At 39.8% G+C, this 20559-nt stretch overlaps 1 protein-coding gene across 13 annotated transcripts in view; it reads left to right on the forward strand.

The window, feature by feature from the left end:
* The window catches only part of EVI5 (ecotropic viral integration site 5), a 135503-nt gene that overhangs the window by 96811 nt on the left and 18133 nt on the right, over positions 1 to 20559 (forward strand). For 12 of the 13 annotated variants that reach the window (XM_073357050.1, XM_073357053.1, XM_073357055.2 and 9 more), the window contains one exon: positions 3146 to 3241. The exons of the other annotated variant lie outside the window; for it this stretch is intronic. In XM_073357050.1, coding sequence (XP_073213151.1) covers positions 3146 to 3241 — 96 coding nt within the window. The remainder of the gene's footprint in view (positions 1 to 3145; positions 3242 to 20559) is intronic. 13 annotated transcript variants of the gene reach the window in all.

Consider the following 20559-nt stretch of genomic DNA (forward strand, 5'->3'; position numbering starts at 1 on the left):
TTATACCCTCAGTGAGAGCTGTGTACAGGTGTAACTGGCTGGAATTCTATAAATAATCCTGCCCACAAAGGAATGGAATCCGCTAATTCTGTCATAGCTGAGTTTGCTCTGCAATGTTCGCAGGAGTAAAAATCAACAAAAACTCACCTTAGTTACTGAAGTAAGCAAATTTGTTGAATAAGGTGCCATGTTCACACAGCTGTTTTTCGAAACAGAGCCCTCATTTAGTTTCCATATAATATTGTCATGGTTTAAATATACACTAGATTATCGTCATTTCTGTTGAGTACAGAAAAACAAATTTCTTCTATTACAAGGAATTACTCTAGAAATACACTGGGCTGATTCTAATGGATTCTATTCTTGATCTGTAGTGGGAGTGAGTGATGTTATTGGGCTGTTTCTTTCCCACCTTTCAACCTATTTATTTACTCCTTCCACTTTGATGCATCAGTCCTCCAACAAAGGAGGAAAGTAAAATTTTGAAACTTCTGCTTATTTATATTAGAAATAGCAGGAACACTTTAAAGCTGCCATAAAAGGGACAGCCAGTTTTATTTGTGGGTGTTGTTTTTTTTTGCCCTTTGGGTTGCTTCTAAAACTAGACTGGCCAAAGCATTAAACCTCAAACAGCCCTGCACTAATTCAGGAAAGACTAGAGGAGCTGCCTTCATCTCATTTTCTGGCTCCGTGGCTGCTCATTCTGTGGGTAGATACATACTGTATATGGATTAGTCATTAGTCTAGTAATATATTCTGTAGTAGATACTTTACAGGTATTATATAATTAAGTACAGAAATTGCATCTATCAGTATTGTAGACAGAAAGTGATGGAAGCTAAAATTCAGTGTATCGTGAGACTCCTTCCTTAACTCGTGCCACAAAGAGGTTTGGAAGAAAGTACATGGATGTGAGCTCAGGACCCTGACCTTCATCTTACTAGCTTGGTATTTGTGTATATTGTGGTTTTTAATATTAAATTGTATTTCATATTTAAAAAATATTTAATATTTAATAGAGTCTTGGGGTGCAGGCTCCGAGGGCACTTACCTCAAGTGGCTCCTGGAAGTAGCAGCATGTTCCTTCTCCAGCTCCTGTGTGGAGGCAAGGCCACGTGGCTCTGCATGCTGCCCCATCCACAGGCACCGTCCCTGCAGCTCCTATTGGCACATGGCCATGCCACGGCTTCTGGGAGCCACGTGGTGCAGCCCCCAATTCAGTGCCCTGGCCAGAGCAGGGCCGGACTGCGTGGTGCAGCTCACAGGCTGGCTTAAAATGGCTCCGGGCCGCGGGCCATACTTTGCCCACCCCTGATGTAAAGCCTAAAATTCTACCAAAAAACTTCACACTTAAAATGCTCATCTATGCTTAAAAAAAAAAAGAGAGAGATAAATCCAAGGCGCTGTTAACATTCTCATTGCGAGAACACAGATTCAAATATAAAATTAATAAGCAAGTGGCCACCACTATATTTGGAACCAACATCACATACTGATAGTTTCCACAAGTCAAGAAAGCTGCATTTTCAGCTAGGCTATACTCCTCCATCCAGGTTTGAAGTCAGTGGGACTTATGCTCCAGAGTCACTTAGGTCCTTTTGAAAATCACACTTTTTGGTGCCTAAATATTGGGTTATGAGCCTAGAATTAGGCTTCTATTTTTGAAGAATTTGGCCTGTGTGTAAAAATAATCAACTAAATAGCTAGGAGCAATTTTGCTTTGAAGTGATTTTATGCCACTAAAAAGTTTTTAATAGCTCTAATGCTATATGCTGTAAACATTTTGTGTACATGCTTAACTTTAAACACATGACTACTAAGGTAAGTAAGATTCCTTCTTTAAATTTTCAGAATCAGGGAAGTAATTTTCAATGTTTGTTTTTTCCCTATAGTAGGTTAGTAAAAATCAAATAAGATGCTACCAGTAGTATGTTAATAAAAAGCATTCATAGTTTAGTTCATTATAAAGGTATAATCTAAAGTTGCAATAGCAAATTTCAAATTATTTTGACAGTCTCAACCTAATTTAATTCAATAACTAAAAAAAAAAAAATATTTAAATTGCTCCACCCTATTTCTCTCCCACGAGGTTATAGGTTTGGCTCAGTTGGAAAGCAGTGGGGAAGGAACTCTTCTGGAGAGAAACTACGAGCTCTAGTGCTGCGAGCTCTCAGGCCTCCGAAACATCAACACTCCTTTGTTTTTAGGAGCTGTAGCGGTCTATGGAGTAAATGTGACAATTGACAGGTTCCTCCCACCCCAGGATGCAGGCACTATCAAAAGGGAGTTGGAGTGTAGAGACCTACCAACCCTCTCCCATACATACTTGGTTTTTTGACTTCTCCACTTCAAACACCTCCATACCCCTATATACCATAGGGGTTGAGGGCATCCCTGTCCCCTTCATACTCCCTGAAGCCCTCCTACACTTCAACAATGAAATTCCATAGTCAAAAACTTCATTTAAAAGTGATTAAGGTGTGACAAGTGTGATATCCTCTAGACACATCCAAAAAAGCAGGGATATGCCAGGTTACATTTCCTTGTCATTTGAAGGCAGAAGGAAGTTCCTTGTGATAATGCAGAACTTTCAATATCAGTGGAAAACTGTTGTATTGGCATTAAGGTACAGCTAACAAGTGTCCCAAACTTGATATTCTTTACTTTTTAAGAAGTTGCATTGAAGAGAGAGATCACACTTACATGAACCTTTTGTTCATGGACTTATTTTGGTTATATGCTGGCTTCCACACACTAAGCTTTAACTCTTCAAACTTCTCCACAGAGCTCTGCCTGTGTGCCGCAACCCTATACTGAGGGGACTAATTCAGTGTATGCTAATTAAGCCTTCAGACCCTTATTATTCTCTGCAGAGAATAGGTTATGGTGCGCTCTGTGTGTGTGGGGGGGGAGTTGCTGATCACGAGAAACTCTGACAACTAACTCATTTCACAAAGGCCATTGTACCGTCTTCAGATGGTGACATTATTCAGTTACTGCTACTCTAGGTGAGATTTAAATCCATGATCTAGAAGTGAAAAGCTCTGTCTTAAACCCCTGATTGTCAGTCTCCTGAAATCAGACTGTATTATAAGCATGAAGATTTTGAACAAGCTTTCTTTCTTTTTTTCTTTATAAAAAACAGAAAGAAGAAAGAAAAATTCAAGGGCAGCTTAATAACTCTGACTCTAACCAGTATATTAGAGAACTGAAAGATCAGATAGCAGAGCTGAATGATGAGGTAAGTGATGAAAAAAAGGCTGTCATCTTGCTCATTTATATCTTGTATCTTGTAACAGCATAGCAGTTCGTGCTGATTATGAGGACCTATTGCAGTTTAAAGATTTAACTTTTTCCATAGTAATATTTTTTTCACCTAACACTGTAAAAATTACATTCCAGTTTATTTAGTGAATATTGGTTAAAAATAAGGTATCAACATTTTGTCAATCTTTTTATTAATGTTAAAATGACCCAAAAACGTTACCTGCGTTTTTCCTAATTCTCATGAGCTTTTAGGAAAGGTGTATAATAAGCAATAGTTAATCATGTGTTGAAAATGTTACACTGCATTAGAAGCTCTTGTTAGCATTACAATAACTTCAATTCTTTATTTGCATGCTTTTTAAGGTGAAATAAATTAAACTAAACTGTACTTTGTGGTATTTACCGTTGAGAGGAAAGGTCTTTAAGTGGAAGTATTACTGAGATTGCTAAAAAAAAAGGATGCTTGCTTAATGTCAGTTAACAGATTTCTTTGTTTTAAAAATTGCCACAACTTTGAACCGATGAAATTCCTGACAGACTTCCTTAATATAAAGATTTTAGTAATTTTCTGTTAACTATAAAGATTCTGGAGGATTTTAAACACAAAAGGCTTGTATAACTAGGACTCTTACTGGTATAGTTCATTTGTGTCATCTCATAACATTATGGAGATATGCCTGTGGCTCTTTTGCACCATGAGTGTTTAGATAGATAGTCATCTTTGCTTCTTTTTTTTTTAAATACTGCTAATATACACTTTCCAAATAAACAAGTTTAATACAGTCAGCTGAAATCTTAAAGTTGTAGAGCAATGCAACCTGTTCTAGTGTTCTTTCTATTAAATAATCACACCACTTACTTACCATGATGCAGTTAGTGTTTTTGTAACGTGTACAAACTACTCTAGTAAACACAACCTTAAAAGGCTCAACCTTTTTAGGACCCATCCCTTGAGGATTATAATATAGTGGAGAATCTTGCACTGCTGTCTGTACTGTAGATAAAGGACTTCAGTCTCTAGGGCCATCAATCCAGCACCTTTAGCATGCACTAAACTCACTTAAAAATAAAGTTAAAATCAATACCCTGCATTAAAGAATGTTATGTTTAAATAGATACAGTCAACCTGCTTATGCCCTCAACCTTCTTTAAGGGAAGGTGAATTACTTCCAGAATCCTTGGAACAGGTATATTTTGCAAAAATGTTAGGAGTATCTAAGGAACGGCTGACTAGTTAAACTTGTAACTAAGACTGAACAAGTTCTGGGAAAATGGGAATGGGTGAAAAGAAGTCAATGAATTTCAGCACAGCTGTTTTTGGAAGAACGACGTTTGAAGTTAACTTTTCTTTGTCCAATATCTTGCAAAAGCTGAATGGCTAAGCAAAATTTTTGACAAAGCTATTCCTGAGTGTAGCAAACTACATCAGATGAAACTTAATGCACACTAAGGAACTTTTAGTGCTCACCCACAGCTTCCATGTGAGCCAGTTATTGTGCAACATGCTAGTGCACACTTGCAGTCCTCTGGTGCAGACTAATACATCATGTACACAGGTTCTAAGTCTCTACTAGTGGGTGACTGGAAATGAATTTATTTGTTCATTTATTTGTTCATTAGTATCAACTCTTAAAATACATTTTTTGGATAAATCTAATTTTTTTCCTTGCATGTATGTTTTTGCAGAAAAAATCTTAATGCAAGAGTGTCTTGACAAAATGATGAAGCAAAAATGATGGTTCAGATCCTCAGTGTTTAATCTTTCCTCTTTAAGATTAATATATTTTAGCAGGTACCTGTAAAACTATAGACCAATCCTTTATAAAATTTTGTACTGAAAAGAAAGGCCCTCTTTCTATATGGCCCAACAATGGCTACAAACTTTCTCCTTTAGCTAACTGATCTTTGGGTCTACTTCTCTAAAAGTTTATAGAAACGTTAAGAATAAACCTGCAAATTCATCTTCCTGAAGATAGGGCATTGTTGTACGTGATATGCTGACCACAGCCATTCAGCTGACTGATGTAAAACACATTCATTGGGATTAAGCAGACTTCACAGAAACTTTGTGAAGTTACTCCTTTTTAATGCATTATAGCTACATGACTTTAAATTAAGCGTACAAACTTAGAGCTGACTGGAAAACAGAAGTCCCTTCCCATGAAAAAGTTAATTTTTTTTCAAATGTTTTGTCCTGATGGAACACAATTTTTTTTTGCAAAACTGAAAATTTCTCTCAGAAAATTTTGGTTTTGCAAAAAGGGTTTTGTTTTTTTTCCATTGGAAAATCATTTTGGTAACATTTTTAGACAGCTCTATATGAATGTAAATGCTGTTTTATTTATCGTACAGAAAAACTGAGATTAAGGGCCAGATCCTCAGCTGGTGTAAAGTGATAGAATCACTGAAGTCAATGAATCTCTACCAGTTTATATCAACTGAAGCTCTGGCTCAATTCAGTTAGACTCGACTCTGGGTGGAATATGGGCATGGACACAAGTATTTGTTACTATGTGTGTGGGGGGGGAAAGCTAAGCTAATACAGGTATTTATCTGGTAAATCTAGGTTTGCATCAGAAAATCTAGGTAAACTTCATTTTAAGCAGAAATAATTATACTGAATTGCTGTGTTTCAGACCATCAGATTATAGAACAAATCTTATTTTAAACTAAATCTTGTGTATCTAAATACTATTTCTGGAAAAAGTTCTGAGAGATTTATCTTTGCCCCAGGATAGCCCATTTGTACTAAAAATTGAACATCTCAGGTGAGAATTAACTTTAGAGGCCTACACCTGCCCCCACTGGACTGCTTATGTGATTATATAGGTGCTTAAGTACCTTACTGAATCTGGGTGTTGGGACCTACCAAGTTGTCATTTTACCATCATATTTTACTCAGTAGAATCCTTTTGTCAGGGGACTGACTTGTGTTACCACATTGGCACCAGCGCTTCAGCTACTTCTGCAGCCTAACTTCTCCCTCCTGTGTAAGCCCTGGAACTGAATCACAGTTCCAGTTTTAGTTCTGTGCCACAGGAAACCCCTTCTCTCAGCAACTCCGCTTTATGGAGGGATGGACATGGAAAAAGGGCCTGTGGCATATGACTGACACTGGCTAAAGGGGATCCACCCTAACCCTTTGAATATCCCAAGCTATTGAACTCTCGTACCCCATCCTCTTCGTCATTCGCCTTCAGCCGCATGGCATTCAACACTGGTAATAGCTGGCCCACTGGGGGTTGCCTTCTAGGGTGTGCTAGTCCACCCATAGACTTGTGTTCCTAGATGAGATGTTTGGGAAGTTACATTAGTCACTAAACTGTTCCTTATAATTACTGTGGGGATTATACTTGGAGAGAGCCCACTGCCACAGTTCTAGTGACCAGCCAGCTGCCTCTTCCCCCAGCACTGCAGAGGATCCTGGGATTTGCCTTGGTCCTCCTTTGGGTCCCCTTCTAATAAAATAAGGCGACCAATATAGCTTTTTAAAAAAAAAACAAAAAAAACAAAAAACCTCTAAGAGGAACTCTGCTTCCTCTCAGAGTGATTCAGGATAAATGCATCAGTATCTCTGGTGTCAAACATTCTGGATTCTGAAAGGCTGTGAGGTTTTGCTAGGATAAGAGGGGAAAACCCAGGGAGGTGCTTCCCCTGCTAAGGTATCCCAAGGGAAACCTGTTCAGCATGACATAGCTTGTGTCTCAGGTGCTTTGTTTCTTGGAGGAGGTAGTGTATAGAAAGATCCATTCCTAAGGTTTATGCTTCCCTTTATCTTCTCCTGAAGAAAAAGCAGTAAAAGTTTGGTGCTGTCCCTAAGAGGACAGCACCAAATACCATCCTTTTTTAAAAAGATTCTTCCCTCTTCCCCCCACCCCTGCTCCCCAATAGAGGGTACTATTTTCTCAGGCACCCTGTGGATAAAATATAGCATCACAGTATTTTGAGGAGGAGTTATGTCCTCTATTTCCATCTTCAAACCCTCTTTTTGTCCTGGCTTAAGGCCATTCATTAGCACATCTGCACAGCTACTATAGGTTTAAGAGCCTCACTGAGGCCAGGTCTATACTACCACTTACATCAATAAGTGGTGTGAATAAGCTATCCCTCTGAATGATGTAAGTTACACTGACCTGAGTGTTAGTGTGGATAGCACTATGTCGGGGAGAGCTTCTCCCACCGACATAGCTACTGCTTCTTGCGGAAATGGATTTATTTACACTGATGGGAGAGAACTCTTCATAGAGCATCTTCACCAGATGTGCCACAGCAGTGCAACTGCACCGCTGTAGTTCTTCTAGTGTAGATTAGCTCTTAGATAAAGCTTCTGTTGGGCCCAGCCATGATCAGAATTGGTATGGATGCCTCTCAGGGTTTGGGGAGCCCTCATGCTGTCATACTCTTGCCAAGAGAGATGGTTCAACAGAAGGCACAAAGAACATCAGTTGCCTGAATTGAGCCATTGGGAATGCCTTCAGATGCCTTTCTCCTCTCTTAACCTCATCTGCCTTCCTAATGGTGAGACAACAGGAATGCGAAGGCTTATGTAGACAGGCAGATGGGACCTGATGCTCTTCTGTATAGGAGGCATCCTCCAGAATCCTCCTTTGGGCAGAGAAGAAACAACTCTGCATTACAGCAGTCTGTCAGGGCAAGCTCAACACACAAGCCCATTGACTCAACCCTTACAACCTTTCCTCAAGGAAATGGGAATTGAACAGTAGGGTTCTCCACCAAGTGTTATCAGATGGGATGCTTGCTAAATTCTTATTTGCCTTCTGCAAAAACAAAAGCCTTGGATCTTGTCTGTTCCAGGCACTGGAAGAAATGGGTGTGGAGGACCGATGCCTTCTCATTCAACTATTCCGAATGTCAGGATTCCAACGTAAACTGAAGACAGGAATCACCCTTGTTGATCTGTCCTCTGCATATGACACTGTCTGGAGACAGGTCCGCCTCCTCAAGGTCTCCCGCGTCATTCACTGCCAGCAAACGATCTGTCTGTTGGCAGCAATGACTGGGAACTGCCGCTTTAAGGTACACCTTAAGAGTTCTTGGTCTACTGATCTGGCCATTAACTCAGGCATCCCTCAGAGCTCTGTCCTGGGCCCAGTAATTTTTAATCTATACACCGCGGATATACTAGCGATGGAGTCAAGAAATTCATGTATGCGGATGATATTGCCCTAGCTGTTTAGCATACAAGCCTCCATACAATCAGCTGCACCCTAACCTGAGATCTTCGCACAACGGCTGATTATTTCCAATGCTGGAAACTTAGGCTTAATCCAACACACACACCCCGGTAACTACTTTCCATCTGAACAATAAAATGGCTAATACCAAACTTGATGTGCAGTTCTGCTGTGAGAGCATCCGCCACAAAGCTAATCCAAAGTATCTTGGTGTTACACTGGACCGGAGTTTGACCTTTCGACAACACCTCGAACTCCTGCGATAAGGTCAGGTCTCGTGTCGCGCTTATCAGAAAATTGGCTGGAACATCATGGGGCTCCAGTCCACAGACCTTACGAACTGCAACAATTGCCTTGGTATATTCTGCAGCTGAATATTGTGCACCAGTGTGATCTTATAGCAGTCACACTGAACTCCTTGACACTCAACTCAGTCATGCTATGCACATAGTGTCAGGGATGCTCAAATCTACTCCAGTTGACTGGTTCCCAGTCCTATTGCACATCCAGCCTCCACAGATTAGAAGAGCTGCTCAGACAACTCACTTTCTTAATCATGTCAATGCAAATACGATGATCCCACTGCACCATGACCTGCAGAATCCACCAAAAACGAGATTAAAATCCCGCAACTGTCTATGGAACTGTATCAAGATCCTTACACCTAACTTTGATGCTGAGGCTCAGTGGAGAGTCTCATGGAGCATTTCGACCACTCAAACAGCTAGTCGTTGATCCTGTTAAAGCAAAACCTGGTGGTTTCTCATGTTGGAAAGACTGGTGCCTATTGAATCGCATCAGGACATCTCTTGGGAGAAGAGGGTTTGTCCACATTAAGTGGAAAATGAGGCAAACACCTCTGTGACTGTGGTCACCAAGCACAAACAATAGAGCACATCATATCTGAATGTTCCTTTTGTTCTTTCACCAGGGGCCTGAAGGACATTTACCAGCTCACTGCTGCGGAAATGTGCTGGCCATCAAACTTAGATATAAATTTGTAATTGTTGCTACCTACCGAAGCCATGCGAAAGAAGAAGATCTGATGTATTCCTTGCCTCCTCTTCTGCCTCTTGGTGATTCCAGCAAGATGATTAGACTGGGCAGGGTTGGGGTGAACCTGATAGCCTCCTAAGGACTCTCTGGCCCTGGTTCCCTTGACTCCAAGAGATGTCTCCCCTTCTTGGGAGCTACTTTTCTCAGAAGGAATCCTAATGCAAGGCTCAATGAAATGCCAAGATCCAGCTAACGGCTTGGAGCTTGAGTGTAGAATTCTAAAAGTTTGGATATTTTGATGCCATGGTGGATTTCTTTCTTTCGCCAGAAATGACTCCACCTCAAGTTCATTATTGGATCTGTAAGGTGGTGGGAACCTAGTATAATGTGAGCACCAAATCCTACCTCAAAATTTTTCTGGATTTATCAAAGGACTGAGCATCTACCTCTTGATTCAAAGTTGTTTCCCTGGGAGCTCTTACATGGTGTGTCCCCAGCATCTTTTGCTTGCATCACCAGATTCCTGAAGACAATTACCAAACTTTATCATCTTGTTAAGATACCTGTTGGCAACTGTAAGCTTAACTTTTAGTCTTGAATCACCGTCAGGACCAAACCTTTGAATGAATGGCTACCATCTTTATTCTTTTTCCTCAGTCTTGCCTTTTTGGCTGCTGTGACTGCCAGATGAGCTATTGAACTTAATGCCTCATCCATTAAAAAGCCCTTCCTACAGTTTCCCTGCCCCCCAAGAGAGATTCAGAATTGTTTACAAGGGTTTTGCCCTGCCATCTTAACCAGAACATATTCCTTCTTTGTTGTCTTAGACCACCTCATCCTCAAGAGATCACAGGTGGCACTGTCTAGATATCTGCATAGCCTTCAAATCCAGCTTGATTAGGTCACATCCTTTAGGAAATCATATTCTTTCTTGCTTATGGTGGTAAAAACAAGGGCTTCAAAGCATCCATGGAAATCCTCTTCAGAAGGTTCAAGACTGCTGCTGTAGATGCTTACCAGAGGTTGGAAAACCTCCAAGTCTGAGCTCACAAAACAAAATCTGTCTACATCTCGGGCAGAAGTATAGCCTCCGACAAGGAGATGTGCAAAAGATCCAGCTGACAAGCGCTACATCCCTTTTCCCAAATCCTGTGACATCTTCAAATACTGTGTTTGTTTGCCCAGTTCTATAGTCTGCCATTCTCCCCTTACTTGCCTCCTTATTTTCCTCTACTGTTCCCTCCACCCTCTTCTTTAGGAGGACTGTTCGCTTCTTCCAAACACACTCTAGGCCAGAGTATTTTACAGCATGTGAGAATGGATCATTTGAAATTAATGGATCATTTTGAAAGACTGACTTCAGATAAATCTTCTCGTGGCCGAGGAATCCTTTGGGTTTAATCCTATCTGTGTGTGGTTCTTTTAACTGTTAATTTTCTAGAGCACAAAACATCAGTGTCTTGACTGAGGCAGTGGTGCATTTCCAAGGCTTACATAGTGATGCTGCGTTTCAGCTGCTTTGTAACGTATGTGGACATAGTAATCAAAAGTTCACAAGCGATCTCTGGTCTAGACTGAAAAGATTTATTTGCAGTAAATTCACATTGCCTGTCCTCCCCTGTTGCTGGGTAAAACACCCCCACAGTCAGGAAATTGCTAGTATACATAGGAAATGCGCACACACACATCGCTTTTAAATGTGGGAGGTAAATAAACTGAAAAAGTTTACTCCTTTCTCTATTCTTTCAAATACAGTAAAAGTTATAGATATAAAAAAATCACTTCTTATAAGCCGCAGATCTCCCTGTGTTTCCTCATATAGCCAGTCAATAGTCTTCACCTTGTACGACTCGGTATTATGGACCGCTCTTCTATGCCCAGCTCTCTCCCAAAAAAGACAAAACAAAAAAACAAACCCACACTGTTCTCTCTCAGCACCAACTCAGCAGTTGAAAATATGCAATTCTGTTAATTATAATGTTGAATATATGTTCAAAACACCCTTAAATTCTTCACAGCAACTAAATTTTTGCTACTAAAACTGAGTTCACTTGTCTAGAAATCATTCACCAATCTCTGTTAAAGTTTTCTCCATTAATAATTTTACTTGATATTTCCAGTAAAAGCATATTGCCAAGCATTAACTCTGTTGTGCATCAGACAGCTATCCCTTTAAACTCCAGCAACATGGACAGCGATATTCTGTACTTCAGCTATCTTCTAGATAACCAACACAGCTACAGTAATGGACTCTGGATAGTAGAAAGAAAGTCAAAAGCAAAAACTCCAGGGCTTCCACTTTTAAAATATTTTAAGATAGCTTGAAACACTGATACTGTGAAAGTCATCTAAATTTACAATATCAGATGGCAGTGTGATACTACTTTCCTTACTGATTAAGTCACTTCATTGGACACCAATTTTATAAATTTTCTCCGTAAAGATTTGAAGGTTGAGATAGTGTAAAAATCTGGTGGCATTTTGGAAATTGTTACTAATTCAGACAGGAAGGCTGAACTGAGCTTCTGGCAAAGCCGTTAGTATCCTCTTGATTTACCTATGAGACATCTCTGTTCACCAATGTAATCCCATTGCAATTCTCCTCCTTTTGATCCAAGCCATTCCTCTCTGTAAAAAGCTTCCATTTTTTTCCTGCCCTAAAGAGGAAATCCTGGTATCAGCAACTGTTGCCTCCTTTGGTGTCTAGTACTTAAGCAGTTCATTTGTTAAGAAATTATGCACAAAAAGAGTGGACTATAATAGGTTTATCTGAGCAACTTAATAAAGTTGGGGGCTTAAGGAAAACCAGCAGAGTAAATATCTGGAGCTGGATGCTGTCATCCAGTCCAGCATAAAATTACATAGAGACTACACTGTGTACATGTTGACCAGTGTTTAATGGTTCTTGCTGCCTCTCGTGTTCACTCTTAATTCACACTGAATGGAATTAAATGATTTATAAACTACCTTAGTCCTGGGAGTGTTTTATGCACTACCTCTGTATACTTAGTCACTTTGTGTGTATTACACAGCAGCTGTGTCTGCTTCCTGTTGGATGTTGCAAGGCTTAAATGTGTTACCTAGATTACAGGAGTGGTACGAAAGATTAGCATTGACATGCTTGCCCGCAAACTACACTGACAGACCACAAGATACCTTTGGAGACAGAAGCAAGGTTTAAGAATAGTGGTTTCTCGTTTTACAGGTTTTGTGATTTAGGACTGAACTGCTTAAAACTTTGTGAAATTGTTGTTAGCTAAAAATATTACACAAGGAATTTATACTAATGCAATGGTGTAAATGCTTTCTTTTGCTGTTTTTAATTAATGGAGTCTTACACAGTAGAAAATGCCAGCTTCTGTGTATACTAATGCAGTATCTTAAATGGAGCCATTAGTTTTATTCTTATGGCTAGTTTCACACTGAGGCAGATTATGCCGGGCATTTATGCAAGTTTACGTGGAGGAGCCAGGCAGACTTGCTGTCCCTACTCCTTTATGGGTGTATAACGTTCCAGAGAAAGCGTGACCATGCCCTGCACTGGCCCTGGCCCACAAAGTTGGCTGGCTGCATGGGGGTAGCAAGCTGTACTATTAAAAAAGGATGTAGCAGCAGGCATGATGTGTCTGCATGCCTAGGAGCTCTGCACCTCCCCCCATTCATTGCCTACAGTGTACGAATGAGTGCTAGGTGTTTTAAAATGTTATGTGAAATTGCATGTATTTAGAAGCTTACGCAGTAATAATAATGGGGACACTGTGGTCTTGCTGTCAGGCACCATTCTGAAGCTCTTGTCAGTTAGTCAAGTAATTTTTTTCACCTATATGCTATACAAATTTTAATTTAGACATAGTGAGATAAGCTAAAAAAACCCCTAATCCAGCCCTGAAACTTAAGTTCATGACTCCAGGTTTTCACTGAAGACAGCAATTTTACATCCACTGTGGTTGATTGTGAACATTAAAGAGGTGTTTCTAACATTAAAGACTTAATTTCTTACAAAACAAAACAACTTTCTTAGGCTGGTTTAGGTTTCCAGTACTTGTTCTTAACCGGAGAGCAGTTTAACACCACTTACTGAAATTAGTTTGGTGGTTTTTACTTATAATAAAGGAATTTTTTGCATCTTTTCTAAAAATATATATTTTTAGAAAAGCTTTACATCCCCCATTCATTTCAATGCAGTTGTATTTTTGGAAGCAGGAAGTCACTTGACATCCTTGAACCTCATAGGTAGCAAAAGAGTGGTGTGTGTGTGTGTAAGCAACTTCTGGATCTTTATTCCTAGGCTAAGAAGGGCTTCCAGGTTGAAGACTTCGCAGGTCCTGCTAAGTGTATTTTGTAGGCGCACAGTGGAGCTACTGTAGATAAATCCATGTTCTTAAATTTGAATGCAGCATTCTTGGAAATGTAGTTGTTACAGGGATTTTCTGTCTTGGGCATTCCTAGGAAAAACAAAACTAATGAGCAAATGAAGAATTCAACTAAACTTCTTAAAGCAAAGGTTAATAAACCTGAAATTAGGTACTGGAGAGGATAACTGAAGAAAGGTAAATGGTTTTGAAACACTGTTTCTTGAGATGACCTCTCTTCTGTTCCTCAAATTTCTTTTAGTTATGGAGAAGGCATTCTCCGCAAACAGCATGTGGCCCCAAGAATGGAGGGTGGGTTACCACCTCACTTTGTCTAGCCATTACCCCAACATTAGTACAACCTGTCAGGCCCAAAGTGAATGGCTTTTAATGCTGCTCTGTCGGCACTAATTGGAAGACACACCACATACTTTTTTGGAGGGGTTATTGGGACAGGAAGTAAGTTCTAGTTCTCCAGAGTCCTCAACATATTCTACATGGGTTCTCATAAAAATGGAAGTCATGCTGTCTATGCCCTTCTGTTCCAAATTGTTAAAAATATATACTTATTAGCAACACATTTTATGTACAGAACCATGGAAAAGGAGTAACATGAAGACAAGCCTATGTAGAGGAAATCAGCTCAGGCTATTAGTCTGTCCAGTAATAGAGCACATGTTCCATATTTTCATCTGTGCTAGTTCTTTCAGTGGAAATGAAAATGTAGGACAGGAAAATTATTTAAAAGTGAACATGAGATCAAGCACTCTTCTCATTTGCTAAAACAAAACATGCTATTTTAATTTTTTAAGTCTTTCTAACTGACTGATAGACCAGAGTGGAATTTTTTTTATTCTGAAAAAGCTTTCAGGAAAAAGATACAACAGTTAGAACATTGTTCCCCTAATCAGAGTTGAATAGACTGTTTTAGTGAGTTCTTAGTCAATAACTTGGTGAAATGATTTTAGAGGGAGACTCTCTAATTGTACCCTAAATCCTAGTGTAGATGAAGCAGGTGGAAAGATAGTTTTAAAAAATTTCTCATTTTCAATATCTGACACACATAAAATTTTTACGGGAGTGGTATTTAAGATTAGCATTGACATGTTTGCCCGCAAAGCGTTTGTGTTTGGAGAACTAGTGACCCCTCAATTTATTACTCTTTCTACTCCCACCGGTGTGCAGTTCATCCTAAAATTGATCTGATATTATATTCTAAGAACCTAATGCAGTCAGTAACATTCTGATATAGGTATTATCTCTTGGTCAGATCATGTACCTGTTGATCTAACACTTTTAAGATTGGCTTAATGAAAACAGATATTAAAGTTGGAGATTAAATGTCATGCTTTTAAAAGATTCTGCTTGTGTAAATAAAATTCAAGACCCTTTAAGTAATTACTTCGGGGATAAATAATGCATAAGATATGACAAAAGGAGTAATCTGGAATATGGGTAAAGCTGAGGATAAGGGGGCATCTTGTAACTTTAGTTGCAGGAATGGAAATCTGGAGAGCTAATCAAGGAAGCAATGAAGGAAAATTAAACTAAGAACATCAGTGTAAAGAATTAAAGAAACTACTATATATTAGTGCACTACACAGATCATGGTGAAACTTAATGGCCTCTGTTATTCAAGAGGTTGTACTAGATTTAATGGTTCCTTCTGGCCTTCAACTCTATGAATCTATAAAATTAATGCTAGAAGTAAACTGTACACACTAATATTTAAACAAATATTTTATAAAGCTTTGAATATTTTCTGCCTTGAAAGGTGGAATCTAGCAACTCCAGCCTATTAGAAATAAGGTTTCAGCTTGTGCCACACATAGAGTAGTATTTGCCTGGTCTTTCTAGGCTTGTAGATAGCTCAAGCAATGTAGGCAATTGCTATTGGGATGGTACTGGATTTGGTTTATCAATGGCATTTAGATACCTTGGAAACAAAAGCCCAAGACATTAGCCTGTATAGGGAGTATAATACATCTAAAAGGTTATCCCATAATACGTTCTCAGTCTACGTACTGCTGTAAATGAGTGTCAGCCTAGATGATTGGTCTCACTGACTGAATCTCCCTTCCCACTGAAGATGACATTTGGGTGTACTATTTGCCTCGTATATTATACAAGGTTGGTTGGTTTGGGCACCCTGGGAATTGTACAGTAGATGTATGCTATGTCAGCTTTGCATGTATGTCTCCTGGCAGTTCTAGTTTCCTCACAGCCATTGTCATAAGATTATCAGCCCCTCACCAGGCAGAGTGATACTGGTCCAGTTCTTGTTTTCAGTGGTTTTTTCAGTAATCTGTAAATTTGCACCCATTACTATAGTATCTAAATTTGGACTGTTACAATCTTTTTATTAACACTTAAGATTCTAATGAATGTTTCTAAACAAAACCAAATAAAATTTGTTTGCATTAAGTATTCACCTTCTAAATAGAATGTTAATTGTTTGAATTTTTGTTTACTATAGATGAATGCTTTCAAAATAAGTGGCTGCATTTAAATGTTTTTCTGCTTGATAACAAATGCTGTCATTAAAAGGAAATATGTTAGCCCTCAGATTTACAAAGAGTAAGCATTTCAACTTGTGGTTGAAGTTTATAGTGCAATAAATCATGTGCTTTTCTTGTATCATATCTTGCAAACACAGTTGGACAAGAGACCATCAGATTTGCCCTCCCACAAGCAGAGCTCTTGCAAGGCTGCTGGCCAGCTAAAAATGCTGTTGCTTTACTAGTACATGTCAAAGATAGAGCCTCTGTGCTGGCGGAGTCTGATTTAAGTGGTTGTGGTCAGTCTGAGGAACCTGTGATGTGATAAGATAGCATTCGTGAGGTCATGTGGTTTGCAAGCACCCAATCTAATGCTGCAGCTTTGTCTACCGTGTGTGTGTGTGTATAAAAATATAAAATGTATTTTAAAAGTTTTTTGTTCTTTGGTAACTCTGCCCTTTAGTTTTATGTCCTTGAGAATCAGGGACATTTTACAAACTAGATAATTATAAAGATTGTTACCAAGGTCAAAGGTGTAGATGAAATCCCATTCTCTAAACAATAAACCAAAGATGAAGAAGCAGCATTATATAGTTCTCTCTAATGCTGTTCTGTCCTTGCTGAAATCATGTATTTTGAGGCTGGGAATTTTAGTACCTGTCTGCTTTTGACATAACCAAATAATGGAGGAAAAAGCATTACTGTAGAACTAAGACACTGTATTTATGAAAGTTAGTAGTCTTAGCTGTTCACATCATCATTAACACAAATTGGCATCTAAGGTACACTTAGCAGAAAAACTAAGGTTGATTCCCTAATAATCAGGGCTCTCTACTATGTAACTGTGGCCACAGAGTCTGCCTTGGAATTATGCTCCTGCATCTAACTTTTCCTTACAAAAAATACCTTCTGTTCCTCGTGGTTGAAGGAAAACCTAACAAATGTGAGCAGTATAAACTGATGTGGTGTTCTCTTCCTGAGTTTGCAGCCAGCATGAAACAATGTACTGGGGCAGTATAGACTGCTCTGTTCATCTCAATGTGACTGAAATGTAAAGATGTCGGTTTAGGTGCCAACATTAACTATTTCACTGCTGGCAATTTCGGATTAGATTTAATAGTAAAATACAAGTTTAATGTGCTTGTTTTATGTTTAGAAACCTCCTTTTTTTAACTTTGAAATGAAGTAGCCACAGACTTTTCAATCTACTGCATCAGAGATCTGAGGAATCTAGGTCCACTTTGCAGGGGAGTACACCAGTCCTTGAGTATTGTATATTTGGGACTATCAAAGCTATCTTGGCAAGTCAAAAAACATCTGAATTCTTGTGCACATTGCTGTTCTCTTCTGCATCGTAGACGCTATGTACATGCAGAAGAGAAGCTACAGTCCTGTGATACAAAAAATGTAATGTTAAAAAACCAAACTGCATTCTCATCAATTTAACATGGAGCTACTTACTGAATGAGTAAAGGAAAGTACTGAGGAATTGTCATGATTATGTAGCTTGTAAAATATTTTCTGGTAAATAGTTTTTTGGCATACAGATTACCTTTTAAAAAAAATTAATCTGGTTCCATTTAACATCAGTTGTTTCCTCAGACTCCTCTAAAGCGGATATAGGGATGCTATAGCTTAAGTACAAAGTCCCACTTTCATAAACCCTTTTTCTGCTGAGATTGTCATTTTTGGGAGATGTAGTTCTCTTATTAATATTTTTCTGTACTGTTTTTTGTATGGCTTTCTGAATTAACAGCCACAGATACAGAAATCTTTTTAGCTGTTGAACAGTTAAGTGTAGACAGAAGCAGTGTACACTTCCAGATAGCACTCTGCTAATATTCCTCCTTCACTGAGGGACAGCATCTAATGGAGTGAGTTCATTATGTACATTGTAAATGCATGACAAGTGCCATTTGTTACAGTATTAGTTACATGTTGTTAGCATAATATTGCTAAATTGAAACCATCTAGTCTTAAATTTCTGTATTTTGAGCTTCCTCTGTTTTGCTCAAGACAGCAGTCTGAAAGTTGATAAGGTGAGGACACTTTTTGACATGTAAATTAAAACACACATTTTAAAATGGCTTTTAATGAAAACTTTGTTTTCTGAGCGGGCTGCTCAGAGCCATCTTAATGAGCAACACAACACTTTTTAGACTAATATTTATAGGTAGTAAAACACTGGTCTCTTATTGTTTTGCTAATTGCGTTATAATTAAAGAACTTTGTAGTAATTTTTGCTTTTTAAAAAAATATTAAGATTGAATTCCTCACTGCCCCCTTGTGATTGGTGTTCTCAGCATATTCTTGGAGAACCTGAATAGTGATTTCAGAAGGTTGTGTCTTGAATTAGTTTTCCGTCTTCCCAACCAAGGGGCAATGAGAGAGCACTGCAGCTCAAATTCCAGCATCACTATTCGAGTCTTTCTAACTTGATCGTTCAGTAGGGATTGATAGGGCTCACTTCCTACCTCTGTAAAGTACAGATCCAAGTTGTGAAGTATACCATCTATGGTAGTTTTACACCTAGCTGGGATTTGGGCCCATGGCTTTCTACCGTTTCTCCCCATCCAAAACATTGAGAGTGGAGAAATATGAAGGAGAATCATGGATTTCACCATGCAAGAAAAAATGCAAAAAGATCCTTGAAATCCTAATATGATGTAAACCAGGGGTGGGCAAACTACAGCCCAGGGGCTGCATCCGCCCCTTCAGATTTTTTAATCTGGCCCTCAAGCTCCCGATGGGGAGCAGGGTCTAGGGCTTGTTCTGCTCTGCACGTGCTGTGGCTCCACGTGGCTCCCGGAAGCAGTGGCATGTCCCCTCTCTGGCTCCTACACGTAAGGGCAGCCAGGGGGCTCCTCATGCTGCCCGTGCTCCAAGTGCCACCCCCGCAGCTCCCATTGGCCGGGAACCGTGAGCATTCTTGGCCCGCCATACAATTTCCATACCCAGATCATAGAATCATAGAATCATAGAATATCAGGGTTGGAAGGGACCCCAGAAGGTCATCTAGTCCAACCCCCTGCTCAAAGCAGGACCAATTCCCAGTTAAATCATCCCAGCCAGGGCTTTGTCAAGCCTGACCTTAAAAACCTCTAAGGAAGGAGATTCTACCACCTCCCTAGGTAACGCATTCCAGTGTTTCACCACCCTCTTAGTGAAAAAGTTTTTCCTAATATCCAATCTAAACCTCCCCCACTGCAACTTGAGACCATTACTCCTCGTTCTGTCATCTGCTACCATTGAGAACAGTCTAGAGCCATCCTCTTTGGAACCCCCTTTCAGGTAGTTGAAAGCAGCTATCAAATCCCCCCTCATTCTTCTCTTCTGCAGGCTAAACAATCCCAGCTCCCTCAGCCTCTCCTCATAACTCATGTGTTCCAGTCCCCTAATCATTTTTGTTGCCCTTCGCTGGACTCTCTCCAATTTATCCACATCCTTCTTGAAGTGTGGGGCCCAAAACTGGACACAGTACTCCAGATGAGGCCTCACCAATGTCGAATAGAGGGGAACGATCACGTCCCTCGATCTGCTCGCTATGCCCCTACTTATACATCCCAAAATGCCATTGGCCTTCTTGGCAACAAGGGCACACTGCTGACTCATATCCAGCTTCTCGTCCACTGTCACCCCTAGGTCCTTATCTGCAGAACTGCTGCCTAGCCATTCGGTCCCTAGTCTGTAGCTGTGCATTGGGTTCTTCCGTCCTAAGTGCAGGACCCTGCACTTATCCTTATTGAACCTCATCAGATTCCTTTTGGCCCAATCTTCCAATTGGTCTAGGTCCTTCTGTATCCTATCCCTCCCCTCCAGCGTATCTACCACTCCTCCCAGTTTAGTATCATCCGCAAATTTGCTGAGAGTGCAATCCACACCATCTTCCAGATCATTTATGAAGATATTGAATAAAACCGGCCCCAGGACCGACCCTTGGGGCACTCCACTTGATACCGGCTGCCAACTAGACATGGAGCCATTGATCACTACCCGTTGAGCCCGACAATTTAGCCAGCTTTCTACCCACCTTATAGTGCATTCATCCAGCCCATACTTCCTTAACTTGCTGACAAGAATACTATGGGAGACCGTGTCAAAAGCTTTGCTAAAGTCAAGAAACAATACATCCATTGCTTTCCCTTCATCCACAGAACCAGTAATCTCATCATAAAAGGCGATTAGATTAGTCAGGCATGACCTTCCCTTGGTGAATCCATGCTGGCTGTTCCTGATCACTTTCCTCTCATG

Source organism: Lepidochelys kempii, chromosome 8, assembly GCF_965140285.1.
Source record: "Lepidochelys kempii isolate rLepKem1 chromosome 8, rLepKem1.hap1, whole genome shotgun sequence".
In the NCBI taxonomy this organism is placed as follows: Eukaryota; Metazoa; Chordata; order Testudines; family Cheloniidae; genus Lepidochelys; species Lepidochelys kempii.